The 21,154-nt window shown below is 42.8% G+C and overlaps 1 protein-coding gene across 7 annotated transcripts in view; it reads right to left on the reverse strand.

Annotated features, from left to right (window-relative positions):
• Window positions 1-7,824: 7,824 nt before the first annotated feature.
• HP1BP3 (heterochromatin protein 1 binding protein 3) overlaps window positions 7,825-21,154 on the reverse strand; it is a 47,880-nt gene continuing 34,550 nt past the window's right edge. For 3 of the 7 annotated variants that reach the window (XM_030805555.1, XM_030805554.1, XM_030805553.1), the window contains 4 exons: window positions 17,829-17,988; window positions 15,352-15,463; window positions 13,070-13,183; window positions 10,236-12,618 (listed from right to left, as the gene is read on the reverse strand). In XM_030805555.1, coding sequence (XP_030661415.1) covers window positions 12,324-12,618; window positions 13,070-13,183; window positions 15,352-15,463; window positions 17,829-17,988 — 681 coding nt within the window. In that variant the 3' untranslated portion in view covers window positions 10,236-12,323. Of the gene's footprint in view, window positions 9,457-10,230; window positions 12,619-13,069; window positions 13,184-15,351; window positions 15,464-17,828; window positions 17,989-21,154 lie in introns of those variants that run through there. The other 4 variants (XR_004028443.1, XR_004028444.1, XM_030805552.1 and 1 more) reach the window with 4 other exon arrangements.

A 21,154-nucleotide genomic window follows, 5' to 3' on the forward strand; every position in this document is an offset into this window, starting at 1 on the left:
GGCTGCAGCCCGGGAGCGGGGCACCCTGACAGGCGGGCACAGCGCAGAGGGCCTGAGGGCCCCTGGAGTTCCAGGGGAGGCGGGTTTGCGCCAAGAGGCCATGCTGGCCACTCCTCCTTAGGGGATCTGGAAACCCAGAGGCAGCAGTGAGGCGTGGCCCCAAATCTGGGCGCTTCCTCTTACAAACGTGGGGCCTTGGGCAAACACCTTCATCACTTTCATTCTTTGAGCGCCTCGTGTGGAAAGGAGCGTTACTAACGCCTGACTCACAGCCACGTGAGGATTCAAACGACGAAAGTGCGTAGCGCAGTACCTGACCCACAGGAAGTGAGGCACCCAAAAAATATTAGCTGACATTAGACCTTACTTTTATTCTTGATTTTCTTTTGTATGTGACAGTACAGCAAGGGTTTGTTTAAAGTAGGGTCTGACTCTGTTGCCCAGGCTGGAGTGCAGTACAGCAAGGGTTTAAGACAGCGTCTGACTCTGTCGCCCAGGCTGGAGTGACAGTACAGCAACGGTTTAAGATAGGGTCTGACTCTGTCGCCCAGGCTGGAGTGACAATGGCACAATCACGGTCAATGCTCATTCCTCCATCTCTCAGGCTCAAGTCATCCTCCTGCCTCAGCCACCGAGCAGCTGGGACTACAGGTACCTGCCACCATGCCCAGCTAATTTTTTTGTTTGTTTTTTAGTAGAGACGAGGTATCACCATATTGCCCAGGCTGAAGCAAGCGTTCTTTGACTTCTAGACGTCAAGTGCTCTGGGCAACACTTCACCACAGCCATCTGCCAGCCTCGAGTCCAGTGACAAGAGGGAACAAGATAGTTTACAAGTCACTCCTATTCTCTGCAAATCCAGTTTATTAAACTCGGAGTTCACAAAGAATAAAGCGTTAATTCCTAGCTTTCTTGGGTGGGGGGTGGGGGAGAAAAGCGCGTAAATTTTAAATAGAGGACTCGACAATTACTAGCCTCACAGTCCCCGTTTTGAGAATATTCAGAGAAAGCAATACGAGGCACAGCTCCGTTAAATACTAACTCTAACAAGTTTTCTGATGCATACAATTCATTCTGATACATGCAATTTTTTTTTTTTTTTGAGGCGGAGTCTTGCTCTGTCGCCCAGGCTGGAGTGCAATGGCGCTATCTCGGCTCACTGCAAGCTCCGCCTCCCGGGTTCATGCCATTCTCCTGCCTCAGCCTCCCGAGTAGCTGGGACTACAGGCACCCGCCACCGCACCCAGCTGATTTTTTTGTATTTTTAGTAGAGACGGGGTTTCACTGTGTTGGCCAGGCTGGTCTTGATCTCCTGACCTCATGATCCACCCGTCTCGGCCTCCCAAAGTGCTGGGATTACAGGCGTGAGCTACCACGCCCGGCCGATACATGCAATTTTTAAAATAGTGGTAGGAATTTGTTTCAGGTCAAAATGACAAAAGCTTAAATTCAGATGATGAAATAGTAAAAACCAGAGGGAGAATCCTGCTTTCTAAATCTTTCTGAGAAGGAAACAGAGGGTCAAGATTTGAGTGGCAGGCACTGTGCTAGATCCCAGGGACACAGAGATTTACAATAAAACATACAAAGTGCTGCAAAAACCAGATCTAGAGGCTGGGTGCGGTGGCTCACACCTGTAATCCCATCACTTGGGAGGCCAAAGCAGGTAGATCACCTGAGGTCAGGAGTTCGAGAGTAGACTGGCCAACATAGTGAAACCCCGTCTCTACTAAAAATACAAAAATTCGCTGGGTGTAGTGGTGGGCGCCTGTAATCCCAGCTACTTGAGAGGCTGAGGCAGGAGAATCGCTTAAACTTAGGACATGGAGATTGCAGTGAGCTGAGATAGCGTCACTGCACTCCAGCCTGGGCGACAAGAGCAAGACTCCATCTCAAAAAAAAAAAAAAAAAAAAAAAAAAATCTAGAAAGATAAGTATGTTCAAAGTGTGTGACATTGACTACTGACTGCTACTACCAAAGAGGGTCTTCTTTTTGTTGGTCTTCAGTCCGACTCAGAAATACAAGGTTTCAAAACCAAATGTATTTATGTATTTGAAGTTTTTTATTTTTACTTAAAAAAAAAAGTTTTTTGGCCAGGCGCGGTGGCTCACGCCTGTAATCCCAGCACTTTGGGAAGCCGAGGCAGGAGGATCACGAGGTCAGGAGATCGAGACCATCCTGGCTCACAGTGAAACCCCATCTCTACTAAAAAATAGGAAAAATTAGCCAGGCGTGGTGGCGGGCGCCTGTAGTCCCAGCTACCTGGGAGGCTGAGGCAGAAGAATGGCGTGAACCCGGGAGGCAGAGCTTGCAGTGAGCCGAGATTGCGCCACTGCACTCCAGCCTGGACAACAGAGCGAGACTTTTGAGACAGAGTCTCGCTGTGTCACCCAGGCTGGAGTATAGGGGTGCAATCTCGGCTCACTGCAACCTCCCCCTCCCAGGTTGAAGCAATTCTCCTGCCTCTGCCTCCCAAGTAGCCTATTACATGTGCACGCCACCACGCCTGGCTAATTTTCATATTTTTGGTAGAGACAGCCCAGGCTGGTCTTGAACTCCTGACCTCAAGTGACCCACCTGCCTCAGCCTCCCAACGTGCTGGGATTATAGGCATGAACCACTGTGCCCAGCCTTCATTTTTATTTATGCATCAAAATAATGTAACTGCTTATCTGACCTATTCCCCCAGGTTACCAAATTCAGTTGGTCTTATCCTGAAAGCACAGAAACACAGAACTTGAACCACAGATGTAGCCTCCCTAAAGGTACATAAAGGTACATTCGATGTACAAACTGAAAAGTTTACATCAAATGTAACAAACTTCAGTGGGTATCAGCCATTTCCTGGGTTCCGCTCAGGATTGCAGCATAAAACGGCCATCACTGCTTCATCTGCCAAATGTCTGTGATCTCACATTCATGACAACACAAGCTCTTGGGAGCCACCAGGTGTAAAACTTCAACCACTGGATTAATGACTCACGTGTACAGGAAGCCCAAAGGACCCATATTAAGCAGGGAAGAATGACAAAAAGGCAAGCTGGGGTGGGGGTGGGAGTCATGACTGCTGAACATGTTGGTGCACATGCCATGTCATGGTATTTCCTGATGAGTCAATGACAATGACTAAACCACACAGGTGTGAGCTTGCTATCAATCTTCCCTTTTCTCTAAAATCCCAGAATCTGGTGCTGGAGTTGGCAGCTGACGAATGTGTGTGGGAAGTACCACCACATCACTGAGAAGCTGTTCTCTAACAACAGGACTGAAAACCAGAGCCAAGATGGTAAGCTCCCAACAGGCTTAGCACAGTAAACAGCTCATCCACATCCACTTTTGACAGTGCACACTCCGAGTCTCCAACACCTTCACATGTTGAGTTATTTCACCTTTGAACACTATCATTCTGTTCTCTCAGATGTGTCCTGGTGGCCATCCCTGCAATTTACCAACATTGTCCCCCAAAAATAAGTGACCTAGAACAGCGATTTTAAAAAACATTCCGGCCAGGTGCGGTGGCTTACACCTGTAATCCCAGCACTTTGGGAGGCTGAGGCGGGCAGATCACCTGAGGTCGGGAGTTCGAGACCAGCCTGACCAACAGGAAGAAACCCCGTCTCTACTGAAAATACAAAATTCGCTGGGTGTGGTGGCGCACGCCTGTAATCCCAGCTACTCAGGAGGCTGAGGCAGGAGAATCACTTGAACTCAGGAGGCGGAGCTTGCCGTGAGCCGAGATGATGCCATTGCACTCCAGCCTGGGCAACAAGAGCAAAACTCCGTCTCAAAAAAAAAAAAAAAAAAATCCAAGCCAGGTGCAGTGGCTCATACTTGTAATCTCAATGTTTTGGGAGGCTGAGGTGGGAGGATCACCTGAGGCCAGGAGTTCCAAACCAGCCCGGGCAACACAGCAAGACTCTCCAAAAAAAATGTTGGAAATTAGCTGGGCGTGGTGACACACACTTATAGTCCCAACAATTTGGAAAATTTGGAAGGCAGAGGTGGAAGGATTGCTTGAGCCCAGGAGTTTGAGGCTGCAGTGAGCTATGATCGTGCCACCGCACACCAGCCCGGGCGACAGAGCAAGATCCCGTCTCCAAAAATAATATGCAGAGACAATGTCATGAACTGCCCTCCCTAAATTCTTATGTTGAAGTCCTAATCTCCAGTACCTCGGAATCATATTGGGAGATGGGGTCTTTAAGGAGGCAAATTAAGAGTTCATTAGTGTAGGTCCTAATCCGGTAACACTGGTGTCCTTATAGGAAGAGGAAATTTGGACACAGACAAGTATAGAGGTAAGGTGACATAAATACACAGGGAAAAGACAGCCATTTGCAAGCCAAGGAGAAAGGCCTAGAACAGATCCTTCCCTCAGGGGCCTCATGAGAAACCAACCCTGCTGACTCCTTGATGTTGGACCTCTAGCCTTCAGAACTGGAGAAAATATGAACACATTTTTGTTTAAACCTGTCTGTGGTACTTTATTACAGCCCCCCTAGGAAACTGATACAGTGATTAAAATAAGATTCCCGGCCAGGCATGGTGGCACGTGCCTGTAGTCCCAGTTACTTGGGAGGCTGAGGCAGGAGAATCGCTTGAGCCAGGAGTTTGAGTGAGACCCCCATCTCTAAGAAACATAAGGCTCCTTACCCATCGGGAAATGTGCCACAACACGGTACTGCTTGGCTCTTCTTGCCTGTGTATTCTTCTGGTTGGCAGAAAGTGTGGAGGTTATACAGAGAAATGTCAGAGCTGGAGGCGCTGCAACAGATGATCTGAGTTCAACTCACTTTTCCAGAGAATCAGAAGGTTAAGTGACTTGCCTGAGGTAGCACTGCTAGTCCTGGTTCCAAAGTGGCCATAGACGAGAGGTAGCTGTACACTCTCGGAGGGTCCCAGCCACTGCTTCTCGTGTTTTCCAAGCAGAGTGAGTGAATGTACACGTCTTGGGGATCAGACAGCAGAGCCTACCTGAAGCACTCCTGCTGCTTTGCTTCTGGGAAATCTCGTTTCCTCTTACCAACTCTAGTGGGCTCCATACTACCTTCCATTTGTGTCAATATTACCATGAAGCTACTCCCTGCAGTATCTTTGAATAAAACTGATGCCTCAGAAAGAGGCACCATATTTATTTTGCTCCTACGCATATCCCATTTGAGATGCAGAGAATAGAGGAATGGTTTATAGTACCTTCCCAACTGAAAAGCACAGGTCTGGAAAAAGATTGCTCCTTCCCAGAAACACTTTTTGCAAAGTTTGTTACCACAGACAAATAAAATAGGAGGTCCTGAAATGCATTCCAGAAAGTACGGTAAGACAGGTATTAACCAGTATTAAAATAATGCCTATGCTGAAAAAAGCTGGTATTCTTTAATGGAGATTTTAAGAAATAAAGATTGCACAAGTAGTTTCAGTTTTCTCTGCAGCTCTGCTCTTCACGGACAGGTAAGCCAACTGAGGCACCAGGTTTGACCCAGGTGGCAGCTGACGGCTGCCTGGGCATCTGGTGGCCACAGCTCAGAAGGAACTCGTGTCTCTTGCTCACCTGGCTTCTCTTCCCTGCTCCCTGGCTTTTGAAACTCAAGGCTGTATATGCTTCCTTTGTTCTTGTTCATCTTGTGCCAAGTAAGCTTCTAACAGTTTAATAACTTGATTTGAAAATCTGTGAATCAAAAAAAAAATATGCTAACCAATGCCCATTAATTTTATGACATGACCCTCTCGTCCTTGCTGTCAGAGTTTGCTGCTTGAGCTATCAGTGTACAAAACCACTAAAGGAGGCGTGGAAGAAGGATGAGTGGTCAAGCCTGGCTTCAATTTAACCCCATCAACTTATTACATCTTTAATTTGGGGGAAATCAACTAAATATATTTGCTTCTGAAAATTGAGGATAATTTCATATATCTTTGAAAATGTATCTGTGAGAATTTCAGATAATGTGATTTAAAGCATCTAGCAATAAGAAACTACAATGTAGTTTAAACAAAACAGAACTTTTGTGAAACTGGACGTTTTGGCTCTCTTATTTTTTAAAAAGTCTTTCCTAAAATACTAAATGCATTACTAACTGTAGTGTAGTAAACATAGTTCAATACTTCTTTGGAATTGAAGACTTTCACATTGCTTCTAGGTGTTATTCTGAAAAAACAAGGATTGTCAACATGAAGCCCATCATTTTAAAGATGAGGAAATCAAGGCTCAAGGAGATTAAGTGGATGGCCAAGGTCACACAGCTGGTAAGTGACGCAGTCCTCAAAGACCACTGTGCAGGACCACAGCCACAGATGTTAGGACACTGGACTGAATAGTACATTCTGACCGGGAGTCAATCTCTATTTGAAACTGAAGAACATTTATTATTCTATAGACTATATCAGCAAGTTTGAGTTATACAAACAGGTAACAAGGAATTTAGGTCTGACAGAATAAATTCATCAGAGCAAAAGTTCTCAAAACAGTAGAACGGATGGATGAGCAGGATGTGAAACTCTGGGAATTAGGAAAAAGAGTATTTATTTGCTGGTATGAGGCAAACAAAGCACACAAAGATAGGAGAGAATGAATGACTAAGGTTTCTTTCCAAATCATAAAAGAGCAAGGATTTCTTTTTTTTTTTTTTTTTTTTTTTTGAGACGGAGTCTCGCTCTGTCGCCCAGGCTGGAGTGCAGTGGCATGATCTCGGCTCACTGCAAGCTCTGCCTCCCGGGTTCACGCCATTCTCCTGCCTCAGCCTCTCCGAGTAGCTGGGACTACAGGCGCCCGCCACCACGACCGGCTAATTTTTTTTTTTTGTATTTTTAGTAGAGACGGGGTTTCACCGTGGTCTCGATCTCCTGACCTCGTGATCCGCCTGCCTCGGCCTCCCAAAGTGCTGGGATTATAAGCGTGAGCCGCCGTGCCCGGCCTAAGAGCAAGGATTTCTAACATTCCAGCTCATGATTACTAAGCAGATCCCATGTCCAAAAAATCCCCATTCTGGAATTTCTCTTGCTTCCTAGAATGTAAGTTCACAGTTTATAAAAGAAAGCTGCTCATTTAGCAACATAAAGTTCTGATAGAAGCTGTGGCACCTGTGGCGGGGAAAGCTCTCATGAGTATCAGCATCCTGCCAACTGGATGAATTCACAGGATGAATTCTGAGTGTCCCACAACTAGGATATGAGAATGACCAAATACCTGGAGTGTCCTAAAAAAAGACTTAAGGGATTGCTTAGTAACTTGTGACATAAAAACGAACAAACAAAAAAAAACCCAAAGCGTAGCCAAGATAGTATTTTCCAGTAATCCAAGGTCTAATTTTGACAGTTACCAAAATTAAAAGCCACACTGACTTGACTATTGGCAAAGCTGACAATAATTTCATTTCCAAGCCCTCTGCTCTCTTAAACATGTGCTTGGCTGGGCGCAGTGGCTCACACCTGTAATTCCAACACTTTGTGAGGCCAAGGCAGGAGGATCAAATGAAGTCAGGAATTCGTAATCAGCCTGGCCAACCTGGTGAAACCCCATCTCTACTAAAAATACAAAAATTAGCTGGGCATGGTGGCACATGCCTGTAGTCCCAGCTACTCGGGAGGCTGAGGCGGGAGGATTGCTTGAACCCGGGAGGCGGGGGCTGCAGTGAGCCAAGACTGCACCACTTCACTCTAGCCTGGGTGAAAGGGTGAGACTCCATCTCAAAAATAAAATAAAAATAGTATCTGTACAGAGCCTGATGTGGAAGAAGCTCAGCTAGTGTTAGTCGTTATGACTACTTACATTAATAAGCCAAACTTACAACTATGGTTTATGAGACATACTCTAGGCACCACAGAGTTCCCTTTTGCTAAGCAAAGATTTAACAGTGAACAGTGTTAATTATACATTATATACAATATCAGGAAAAAAAAGAGTTGTAATTTTTGAGGAAAATCGCTTCAGCCTTTTGAGGCCTCCTTTGACATACCAGTGGTTGACAAGACAGAATGAAGAACAGTTAGAACAGTTAAAAACCTGATAAAATTAAATCATCAAAGGTAGAAAGTTTTTCCAACAGGAAAAAAGCCACTGAAGTTAACAATCTTGTGGAAAAGAACAGAAGAAAGAATAGGGCCAGGTATGGCGACTCACGCCTGTAATCCTGGCACTTTGGAAAGCCCAGGTGGGAAGATTGTGTGAGGCCACGAGTTCAAGACCAGCCTGGGCAACACAGTGAGGCCCCATCTCTAGAAAAGATAAATTAGCCAGGAATTTATTAGCTTGCCTGTAGTCCCAGCTACTTGGGAGGCTGAGGTGGGGAGAATTGCTTGAGCACAGGAGTTCAAAGCTGCAGTGAGCCAAGATCACACCACTGCAATGCAGCCTTAGCGACACAGCAAACTCCATCTCAAAAAAATAGTACATAAAAGAATATAGTTATAAAGATGGTAGAGATTAATTTCTTAAGAAAATAATGCAGCTCATTAGGGGTACTGTTTAGCCATCTGTAATGGCTTCTAAACAAATCTTTGTGAAGTGGTTCCTAAGCCAAAAGCTTCAACAGTTCTGCTTCCTTGACTTTGGCTCTGCAGAAGTGAGTGACCATCTGTTCCACCATGAAAATGCAAAAGCAAAATCTACATGCCAGAAAGTAATGTCAACCAGAACCTCTGGGGGAACAGTTTAATGGTCTTTTCCAATTAAGAATAGAATTTCTTTTCTTTCATAGCTAAAATTAGAATTTTTGCTTAATCCAAAGAAAGATAAATTAATCAGGTTCCAAAGATAGGAGACCTTAACTATAATCCTAAATTTTTAAAGTTTTTCTTAGTTAAATGCAGTATTTAATGAACATGGCTGGTGAGCTTCGTTCTCATGACATATCAAGATGGCAAGAGGATCACAGCCTGAGAGAGAATAATTTCACAGGCTCTTTAAAATAAGTATTAATTAAGAATTGGTTAACAAACCTTGACAAGGGCTAACAAAATTTGGAAAAACAGGAATGATGAAAAAACAAAAGTCAAAAGGTATTAGCAGATTGTTTAGTTTTGTTTTCATGTCGTTTTCCTGTTAATTATACCCAAAAGACATGATTAAAACATACACCTGTTTCCTAAGATTTATACAGGACCAGCTTTCCTTTAATTCAGTCCATGTGGATGCTTAGTCAGGATCCATGTGCAATGAATGCTTCTGTCACAGTGCTAAGGAAAGGTCTCCACATTTCTCAGCAATGGTATCTTTCCTTCCTCATTTTGTAGGTTAAGAAGCCAACAATCCCTCTCCCAGCACTTTCTGAGACTCACTTATCAAAAGCAGCTTGTAGGTAGTTTCAAAGTGTATGAAACACTGTAAATGAGGTCACTAAGCCACCAACAGAGTACTGAAGCTACTGATCCATGCTAGAGATTTCTGGGATTACCTCTGGGGTTTGTTGTTCCCCTTTCTGAACATGGAAGAAAAAATTATGTGTTCTGCTCCTTTGGAATGCCTGGAAGGGAAAAATCAAACATTCTTTTATCTCAATGTAAGTAAGGCGTATGTCTTTGACAGTTGTGGATGTTCGTGGAAGAGTGCAATGACCCTCCTGTCTTTTCCCTTTACATCACGCTGAAACAAACTGTCCTTATAGTTAACAGAACGTTAGAGTTGGAAGAAACTTTAAATGATCTAAACTTCTCAGCCTGTGCTTAAGTGCCTGGTGTGCAATACAGCCACCAGGTGATTATTCAGTAAGTCTTTTTAAAAGCAGTATCATAAAGCAAGGAAACCAACCAAAATCTCCCAACTTTTGATTCCAGAAGAGTACAGAATTCTGAGCACAGGTACCTAACATCCATACTATTAAGAATCATTACTTGCTAGAGAGCACAAGAGTAATTACTACAATTACTTTCCAGAATTTGATGTCTAGGGTTTATCTGTTATCTTTTGCAGTACTGTAATTTTTTCTAGTCCAAGGACTTATCTGAACACTGAACATTTATTGAACATGATTGTACTCTATGATCTTGAAAGCAGTCCTTAATAAAATACAAAATGATTTTTTAAACCCTTGATTCATTAAGTAATTAGCATTCAACATATCTGGAAACATCGTTTACCCTCTATAAGAATTCGAAAGCACATGAACTGGAGCTTGTATTTAAAAAGGAAAATGATGGTGTTCATTTCAAGGAGTAGAAAAGACTTAAAGTGAGGGTGACACTTAGCTACTTCTGAGGATATACTATACTCGAAACCTTTAAATATAAGCTACGGTTCAGCAGCTTTTAAAATTTCATGTTTATTCATATTTTTCAAAATATATGTACATAAAAAAAGGAAGATTTACAACAGGAAAGATTGCCTTACATGCAACACAAATTCCAATGAACTCATGATGGGATCACACATGATTATGATCTAATTCAAGCCAATCTTCTCAAGTCCATTTCCCAGCCATACTTTAGGCTACAGAAGGGATCCCAGGAGACAAAAGTGGAATGAATAAGAAACAAACATCTTTTGCCTCTGGCAGTACTCAAGGGGCCAGAAGATGTACTTCGAAAACTTTAAGACAATTAAAATGTCAAGTGCCACAGGGAAGAGAAATGATAACCAGAAATTGGTATTTCTAGCTAGTACTATTTAACACAACTTCACAATACTAAAACAAATACAAATAAGAAAGGGTTAGGTAGTCGGGCTTCATTTACTTTTTTTCCTTTCCTTTTTTTTTTTTTAGTATCTCAAAAAGGAAGCCACTTGCTTGATATCAAAAGTGCTGTGGAAAGAAAGGAGGGGGAAAAAACCCACAAATAAAGGTAGAATCTAGTTTATTTTACCAAACTGTATATTTTTCCACTTAACATTTCCACATTAGCAATGATGTAACTCTCCAACATCTCCTTATAAAAAAGGCAAACAAGAAGTGACAATTCATGCTCCAAATATTAAAAAATATATTTAAACATATGATCAAGAAGATTTGGGCCGTTGAGTGGTGGCTCACATCTGTAATCCCAGGACTCTGGGAGGCTGAGGTGGGTGGATCACGAGGTCAGGAGATCGAGACCATCCTGGCTAACACGGTGAAATCCCATCTCTACTAAAAATACAAAAAATTAGCTGGGCGTGGTGGTGTGCGCCTGTAGTCCCAACTTGGGAGGCTGAGGTGGGATAATGGCTTGAACCTGGGAGGCGGAGGTTGCAGTGAGCCAAGATCACGCCACTGCACTCCAGACTGGGCGACAGAGTGAGACTCTGTCTCAAAAAAAAAAAAAAAGATTTGTTTTGATTTTTGGTAACACAGGTGACACCAGAAATCACAAATCAATGTATTTCCATACTTCCCCTTCAGTCAAAAACCAAGTGGGATAGGCTGGGCGCAGTGGCTCACTCCTGTAATCCCAGCACTTTGGGAGGCCGAGGCAGGTGGATCACCTGAGGTCAGGAGTTCGAGACCAGCCTGACCAACATGGCGAAACCCCATCTCTACTAAAAATACAAAAAAATTGCCGGGCGTGGTGGTGCACACCTGTAATCCCAGCTACTCGGGAGGCTGAAGCAGGAGAATTGCTTGAACCCAGGAGGCGGAGGTTGCAGTGAGCTGAGATTGCACCACTGCACTCCAGGGCACCTGAGCAAGACTCCGTCTCAAAACAACAACAACAACAACAACAAAAAATAAGTGATATAGAGAGCTTGTGCTTGCTTTTAAGGGAATGCAACACTTTGGGCCAGTGAAAAATACCTAGAAATTGATCAATATGAAAAGTAGCCCAAAGGAGTCATGTTATCTTCAAAATCTAATGAGATCACACTGTTTTTGGCTTATTCCCAAAGCTGTCTCCGTGTTTATAGTTGGAGAGAAAAGGTTAGTGGAGTGGCTTTTATAAATAAAATTAATTATTACAGCTATAACTGAAGTCTCCAGGCAGGAGGCTTTACAACTCAGTCAGTGCTATATTGCGCCTCCATTTTACTTCCAGGACCTGACTGGCACACCGTTCTTGATGCTTTCTACAAATATAAAAATCTTTGCAACTGTTTAGATAAAATTGGAAGGAAAAAAAAAAAGCAAAGCTGACCATAGGTTGGGGGAGGGGGAGAAAAAGGACAAGTATACATTACATAGTTTAGGTGTAAGTCCAGGATTATTGTGGAAATTAAAATGAACAAGGAAAAGGGCAGGCACCAAGAAAAGCACCTAAAGCTAGCAAATGCCTAAACTGGTTTATTTATAGTCCCTCCCCACAATGTTCATAGGGGAGGAAAATAATGTAATTTGAAAAGCATCAAAACTAAACAAATGCACACTGACCTTAGAAAATAAGATTTTGAATTTCATCATGATACCCTTTTTTCCTATAAAATTTACTTTTTCACTCTGAAAGACTTCTTCATGGTGGATTTGCCCTTGCCCGGCAATTTTACTTCCTTTCTTGCACTGGTTGCAGGCTTCTTTGAGGAGCCACCACTAGGTTTCTTGATGACTGTGGGTGAGGGTCTGGTCTTCTTGGCAGGAGTTTTGGCCTTAGGAGGTGCTTTCTTGGGCAAGGGCCTAGCTTTCCCCCGCTGGGCAGCTGAGACTTTAGGTGCAGGTTTGGACCCTCTCTGCTTCACAGATGCGGCCTTCCCTGGGGACTTGGCTGGGGTTTTCTTCTGCAACCTGTGAGAACCAAAGAGCAAAGGCCGTCACTTAGTACTTAAGAGATTTGTTTTGTTGGGACAACCAGATGCTTTCTAAAGAAAAATGGCATATGAAGAGGTCACTTACATTAAGAATAGGAATGTGACAATTTTTTACTAGAGATTTTACTAAAATTGTATAAAAATTCAACCAATTCATGCAGTCTAGACACAATTTCATGACGTTTTTCCTAGGGAAATATATAATTATTTTTCTTTGAATAACTAAACTATGGATACACATAGGCTTGCCCTAAAAGTTTGGAGCCCTTGATTTTCAAGGGAGAAGATCAATCCAAATTTATATGAAGAACTTGAGAAGGATCCTGAGTTTCTGAAACGCTTTTTAGCTTTAGCCCCTCCTATAGTACTATTTTTCAGCTCTGAGGTATTTAGTGTTCTCCCCACAAGGGGTTTCCACATGTCCACACCTTCTCTTAGGTGGCGGCTCTTCATCCTCAGAGTCTTCTTCTGATGACTCATCTTCATCTTCATCCTCATCTCTAGAATCATCTGGCTCTTTCTTCGGAAATAGAACTCCTGGGCTATAGGGGGAAAAATTAGATTAAAACACAAGTCCCATATAAGACAAGAAAAATAATGTGAACCTACATGCTCTTACCTGGACATAGCCCACTTCTTCCCACCCTTCCCAAAAAGGTCGAGTTAGGTTACATGTATCAGGTTACACTTTACCATATTTTGAACATACATATAAAGCTATGCCAAATCTATAAAAGTCCTGCACCATACCTAATTCTATACCCACTATTTAATAAAATTAATCCATAGTCATTTATTTAGTAAACAATTAAACTCCTAATATGTATCTGGCACTGTATTAGCCAATGAGTACACAGCAATCAACAGTCTGCATGGAATACACACTTCAGCCTCATAATACTGGCAAAAGGCCGGGCGCGGTGGCTCACGCCTGTAATCCTAGCACTTTGGGAGGCCAAGGCGGGTGGATCACGAGGTCAGGAGATCGAGACCATCCTGGCTAACACGGTGAAACCCCGTCTCTAATAAAAATACAAAAAATTAGCCGGGCGTGGTGGCGGGCTGCTGTAGTCCCAGCTAGTCCGGAGGCTGAGGCAGGAGAATGGCATGAACCCAGGAGGCGGAGCTTGCAGTGAGCCGAGATCGCGCCACTGCACCCCAGCCTAGGGGACAGAGCAAGACTCCATCTCAAAAAAAAAAAAAAAAAAAAAAAAAAATACTGGCAAAAGACCTCCAAGTCTTAAAAAAAGACCTCAAAGGCCTAAATCTCTTCAAAGCTTTAGAGATATTCGGCAAGGATCTCTTAAACTCTTTTTTGTCCTCAGTGGTATGAACCTTGATTCCTTTGATTAACATGTCCTTAAATGATAACATACATACATATATGTGTGTGTTTCTTGTCTTTTTCAGACACAGGGTCTTGCTATGCTGCCCAGGCTGGAATCAAACTCCTAGGCTCAAGGGATCCTCCCACCTCACCTTCCCAAGTAGCTAGGACTACAGGTGCATCCCACCACACCAGGCAGAATGTAACATTGTGTGTGTGACTTTGGGAATTAAATTTAATGTTTAATGTTTGAAAAATTCATATAATATGTATTAAGCCAAGTAACACTTATGTTTGTACAGAAATAATAATATAAGAAAGTTACACAATAGTCTTGCTAAAACAGGGTCTTAGTGGTATATGTTATGTACTTTACTGGAAATCAAAAGGCTTTAAACCCAGTGCATGAAACAATGCTTGGACCACAGGAGGTGCTCAATACATTTTTTTGTTTCAAAGAATAAATAAGGTATTTGCAAGAGACAAATTTTCAAATAAGTGTTCCTGTCTCTACAGTACGAAGGCAGAGTTAAGATTCTTGGAAACAGTCAATGTTCTCCCCACTTGGTATTAGACAATTAAAAGTTATACATATAATCCCATCACTTTGGGAGGCTGAGGTGGGAGGACTGCTTGAGCCCAGGAGTTCAAGGCCAGCCTGGATAACATGGCGAGACCCCATCTCTACAAAAAACACAAAAATTAGCTGGGTGTGGTGACGCGCACTTGTAGTCCCAGCTACGTGGGATATTGAGGTGGGAGGATCATTTGAGACCAGGAGGCGGAGGTTGCAGTGAGCCGAGATTATACCACTGCTCTAGCCTGGGCGACAGAGTGAGACCCTGTCTCAAAAAACAAAAACAAAAACTTACACATAATCCTCTAAGAATCTGTCATTATCATTTCCTTGACAAAGAAGGAATGAACATCAAAATGACCATCCAAGGATCTCAAATAATCTTATGCCTGGCTAAAATCACTATTTTTATACAAAACCTTTTACTCCAAAATAATACTGCCTTAAAAGTCAACTTTATTTTCAAATACAGTTGACCCTTGAACAACACAGGTTTGAAACGCATGAGCCCACTTTATATGTGGACTTTTTTTTCAACCAGACACAGATCAGAAATACAACATCCACAGGATACGAAGCCTGCATGCAAAGAGGACAGACTTTTCAGATACATGGATTCCACAGGGCTGAGTATATGCGCATTTGAGTATGCAGGCAGTTCTGTAACCAATCCCCTATACGTAACAAAGGACGACTGTATTTCCAGTTCACTAAAACAGTAATAAGGGTAACATAAATTAAACTGAGTGTGTAACTTAGAATCAGATTATAAATTTACAGTGATCTATTATAGGCTAGGTGCTTACCTGGGATAATAGGGAAAACAGAGCTGGAAGGTGCCACTGAACCCTTTCCCAGAGATCTGTTCCATCCACCCATTCTTTTCGCATTTCTGCAGGGTTTTTTTCAGCAAATGCACTGAACAAAAATATTCAGAAACGAAAGTTATCTAGTTATTCAGATTAGATAATTCCCTCAACCACAAACAGATGCCCATCAATTTAATATCCTGTCATATACGGTAACTGACATACACTAAATGAATCCTATGTGTTCAAAGGTATTTAATTAAACATTTACTTAATGCCCATAAGTTTGGCAAGAGTTAAATTATATACATACATACATACATATATCTATATTTTAAAATTTTGCAAAATATAGACACAAAGTCTCACTATGTTGCCCAGGCTGGTCTCAAACTCCTGGGCTCAAGCAATACTCCCACCTTGGCCTCCCAAACTGCTGGGACTCCAGGCATGAGCCACCATACCTGGCAAGAGTTATAATGAAAAGAGACATTAGAGACCACTGAGTCAAATACCTTATTTCACAGAAAAAAAAAAAGCCCAGAATGGTTAAGTGACTTGAGCTCAAAGTAGTTAAGTGACTTGCTCTAAGGTAGCACATAAACAGCTGACCTAAAACTAAATATTTAATTATTTCCATTCACTTAAACATCTATTGTGTACCTATAGGTACTGATAATCATCTAGGAGAATATCTTATAAAGATGAACAGAACCAATTATTCATAAATCAGTAAACCGTATCAAAATAATATCATGGTTCCTGAAGTCCTTCATTTGCATCTTTCTTACAGAGACATATCCAAAATATATTTTATGGTGATCCAGTATCCAAAAAACAGCTGCAAATATCAGTGAAACTGAAAGGCTTGTTAACCAAATTCATCTCCTCTTAAAACATTTGGCAAATAGAAATAGGCCGGGCGCGGCAGCTCACACCTGTAATCCCAGCACTTTGGGAGGCCAAGGCGGGCAGATCACGAGGTAAGCAGATCGAGATCATCTTGGCTAACACGGTGAAACCCTGTCTCTACTAAAAAAAAAATAATAATAATCCAAAAACAAAAAATTAGCCAGGGGTGGTGGCAGGTGCCTGTAGTCCCAGCCACTCAGGAGGCAGAGGCAGGAGAATGGAGTGAACCCAGGGGAGGTGGAGCTGGCAGTGAGCCGAGATCGCACCACTGCACTCCCCAGCCTGGGCAACACAGCAAGACTCCATCAAAAAAAAAAAAAAGATTTCAAAATTACCTTTTAATTTACAATAATATATTCTGGATTGTCTTCTTCTGTTAATTTCCATATCCCTCACCCTACAACACTGTGCCTCTTCTAATAGTTCATTGAGAAGTCACCCAGTCTCACCAATCCATACTTGATAATGCTGGTAAGGCAGGGTGTCTCATCTCAAATTACCACCTCCTAGAGTAAATATACTTTACTGAAATAAAGTATTTTCCGTTGTGGGGCTTAGGTTAATAAGAAATAATATAAGTAGTAAGTACTCTAAAATCCTGGCTTTGTTTCAAAGTAAAATTAGATGTTTTTGATGAACATTCAGAAGTAGAAAAAAATATACTATAATTTAGAGTTGCTTTGAACCTAGAGATTTATCTAAATTACAATAAATATCAGAAAAATCTTTACAGTAAAGTAAAAGCAACTTCTTATATGCAGATGCTTTAAATTAAGAATTCAATTTTGATTATTTTTGTTTTTGTAAATATTAAATTTGTAAAGCTGTTCCCTCTTGGTTTTTTTTTTTTTTTTTTGAGACGGAGTCTCGCTCTGTTGCCCAGGATGGAGTGCAGTGGCGCAATCTCGGCTCACTGCAAACTCTGCCTCCTGGGTTCAAGCCACTCTCCTGCCTCAGCCTCCCCAGTAGCTGGGACTACAGGCGCCCACCACCACGCCCGGCTAATTTTTTGTATTTTTAGTAGAGACGGGGTTTCACTGTGTTAGCCAGGATGGTCTCGATCTCCTGACCTCGTGATCCGCCCACCTCGGCCTCCCAAAGTGCTGGGATTACAAGCGTGAGCCACTGCGCCCAGCCTTCCCTCTTGGTTTTCACAGTCAGTAGTTAATACTCTGACATTAATAGCATGATCTCTATTTTTTTTTTTTTTTTTTTGATACATAGTCTTGCAACTGTCACCCGGACTGGAGTACAATGGCGCAATCTTGGCTCAATGCAACCTCCACCTCCTGGGTTCATGCGTTTCTCCTGCCTCAGCCTCCCGAGTAGCTGGGACTACAGACACACACCACTACACCCTGTTAATTTTTTTGTATTTGTAGTAGAGATGGGGTTTCACTATGTTGGCCAGACTGGTCTCAAACTCCCGACCCCGTGATCTGCCCACCTCAGCCTCCCGAAGTGCTGGGATTACAGGCGTGAGCCACAGCGCCTGGCACTCCATGGTTTTTTCAAAAGAAAATTCTCCTAATCCCAGTTAAATATACACAACCGAGTCTTACTTTGGTAGTTAGAATTGGTTCCTGGGTGATTCTCTAGGACATACTTCTTCAGAGCAGTGGTAGAGCAGGTCTTCGGCTCATTCATGGCAGCAATGGCAGACAAGATTGCATATTCCATCAGGCTTCCACCAAGCAGGGGTTTCTCCCCTGATTTCTTCAGCTGTTTTCCAAGGAGGAAGAGAAAAGCATCAAGACAACACTCTCCCAAAGCAGGTCAAGACAAGACTCCTCTGCACCAGGTGGGTCGGAGTTCCTGCATTAGCACAGATATGTTTTACAATAAATTGTCAGCTTAGGGACTTTCTCTTCTCATTCAACAGGTATTCAATCTAACTGAGAAGTCCCAACCCTCCTATGGATATTTTCTCCTTCCATCTACCCTCCATCCACCCTAAAATAATAGCCAACCTAACCCAAAGATACCGACAACTGTACCCAATAAGCAGGTTAACCAGTTATGTCCCTAAAAATTAAGATTCTTTTGGCTGGGTGCTCACACCTATAGCCCCAGCACTTTGGGAGGCAGAGGCATGCAGATCACTTAAGGCCAGGAGTTCGAGACCAGCCTGGCCAACATGGCGAAACCTGTCTCTACTAAAAATACAAACAACAAAAAAAAATAGCCAGGTGTGGCAGGTGCCTGTGGTCCCAGCTACTTGGGAGGCTGAGGTAAGAGAATCACTTGAAACCAAGAGGCGGCGTTGCAGTGTGCCGAAATCATGCCACTGAACTCCAGCCTCGGCGACAGAGCAAGATTCTGTCTAAAAATAAAATAAAATAAAAAAAGATTATTTTATTTGAGAATACTTCACTTTCTGAATCTGAAAAATGAAGTATAGCTGACCCTTGAACACAACACAATTTTATCTGTGCTGGTCCACTTATATGTGGATTTTCTTCTGCCTCTGCCTGCCAGCCCAAGACAGCAAGACCAACACCTCCTTGTCCTCCTCAGCCTACTCAACTCAAAGATGACAAGGATAAAGACATTAACGATCATCCACTTCCACTTAACGAACAGTAAATATATTTTCTCTCTCTCTTTTTTTTTTTTTTTTTTTGAGATGGAGTCTCGCTCTGTTGCCCAGGCTGGATTGCAATGGTGTGGTTTCAGCTCACTGCAACCTCGGTCTCCTGGGTTTAAGCAATTTTCCTGCCTCAACTTCCCGAGTAGCTGGGATTACAGGCGCCCACCACCAGGCCTGGCTAATTTTTTATTTTTAGTAGAGACGTGGTTTCACCATGTTGGCCAGGCTGGTCTCGAACTCCAACCCTCAGGAGATCTGCCTGCCTCAGCCTCCTGACGTGTTGGGATTACAGATAAGAGCCACTGTGGCCAGCCATATTTCCTCTTTCTTATGATTTTCTCAATAACATTTTCTTTTCTCTAGCTTGCTTTATGGTAAGAGTATATTATATAATACATACAACATACAAAATGTGTATTAACTGTTTGTAAGGCTTCCGGTCAACAGTAGGCTATTGAGTCAAGTTTTCTGGGAATCTAAAGTTATATATGAATTTTTTTTTTACTGCATGGGGGATCTGCACCTTTAATCCCTATGTTGTTCAAGGGTCAGCTGTAGTTATAAAAAACAATAAATAGCCCTTTTATAATCCTATGAGGAAAACAGCAATGAAAAATTTTGATAAAAATTTAGGGTATCAGGGAGCACGGTAGTTCATACCTGTAATCCCAGCACTTTGGGAGGCTAATGGGGGAGGACTGCTTGAGGCCAAGAGTTCAAGACCAACCTGGGCAACATAGTGAGACCCTCTCTCTACTAAAAATAAAAAAACTAGCTATGAATGGCAGCGTGCCTGTAGTCCTACCTACATGAAAGAGTGAGGTGGGAGGATGGCTTAAGCCCAGGAAGTTGAGGCTACAGTGAGCTATGATTACATCACTATACTCCAGCCTGAGTGACAGACCAAGACTCTGTCTCTAAAAACAAATAAATAAACTAAAAAAAAAAAAAGTATCATACAAAAGAAAATTACATAGCATACTTTGAAAATGAAAGGTGTGGGAACAAAGTTAGCAATAATATGCAAAAAGAGAAAACGAGAAAACCAGAAATGCTCTACAAAACTGTTTAGTGGTTCTTAAAGAATGGTCTGATTACAATCGTCTGGGTTCCTGAGACCCTTTCAGAGGATCTGCAAGGTCAAAACTATTTGCATAATAAAACTAAGATAGGCCAGGTGCAGTGGCTCATGCCTGTAATCCCAGCACTTTGGGAGGCTGAGGCGGGTGGATCACCTGAGGTCAGGAGCTCAGCTCAGGAGACCAGCCTGGCCAACATGGTGAAACCCGATCTCTACTAAAAATACAAAAATTAGCCGGGCATGGTGGTGCATGCCTGTAATCCCAGCTACTTGGGAGGCTGGGGCAGGAGAATCGCTTGAACCCGGGAGGTGGAGGTTGCAGTGAGCCGAGATCGAGCCACTGTACTCACTGCAACGAGACTCCATCTCAAAAAACAAACAAACAAAAACCTAAGATGTGATCTGCTTTTTCATTGTCTTTTTTTTTGGAGACAGAGTTTTGCTCTGTTGCCCAGGCTGGAGCTTAATGGTGCGGTCTTGGCTCACTGCAACCTCCACCTCCCGGATTCAAGCAATTCTCCTGCATCTACCTCCCGAGTAGCTGGGACTACAGGTGCCCGCCACCACACCTGGCTAATTTTTGCATTCTCAGTAGAGATGGGGTTTCACCATGTTGGCCAGGCTGGCCTCAAACTCCTGACCAGGTAAACCACCCACCTCAGCATCCCAAAGTGCTGGGATTACAGGTGTGAGCCACCGCACCTGGCCTTTTCACTATTTTGACATTTACGCTGATGGTGCAGAAGCAATGGTGGGTAAAACTGCTGTCAGCTTACCACAGATAAAGGCAGAGGCACAAAAAATGTGGTTATTGTCTTATGGTTTAAAAAAAGAGGACCAACTCACTTAGAATGCCCTTGATAAAGTACTAAAAATTATTTTATTAAATCTCAACTTTTGAGTATGTGTCTTTAGAATATTTTATGGGATGAAACAGGAAGAACCACATAATCCGTATCTGCTACATATGTAGACATGATGGTATCCAGGAAAAGCACTTGTGTAATTATTAAAGTTATGAGCTGAGATTAGCTGCACTTTTCTTGGAACACTTTTTTTTTTTTTTTTTGAGATGGAGTCTCATTCTGTCACCCAGGCTGGAGTGCAGTAGCGTGATCTAGGCTCACTGCAACCTCCACCTCCTGGGTTCAAGGGATTCTCCTGCCTCAGCCTCCCGAGTAGCTGGGATTGTAGGCATGTGCCACCATGCCCAGCTA

The sequence above is a fragment of the Nomascus leucogenys genome, chromosome 24 (assembly GCF_006542625.1).
Source record: "Nomascus leucogenys isolate Asia chromosome 24, Asia_NLE_v1, whole genome shotgun sequence".
In the NCBI taxonomy this organism is placed as follows: Eukaryota; Metazoa; Chordata; class Mammalia; order Primates; family Hylobatidae; genus Nomascus; species Nomascus leucogenys.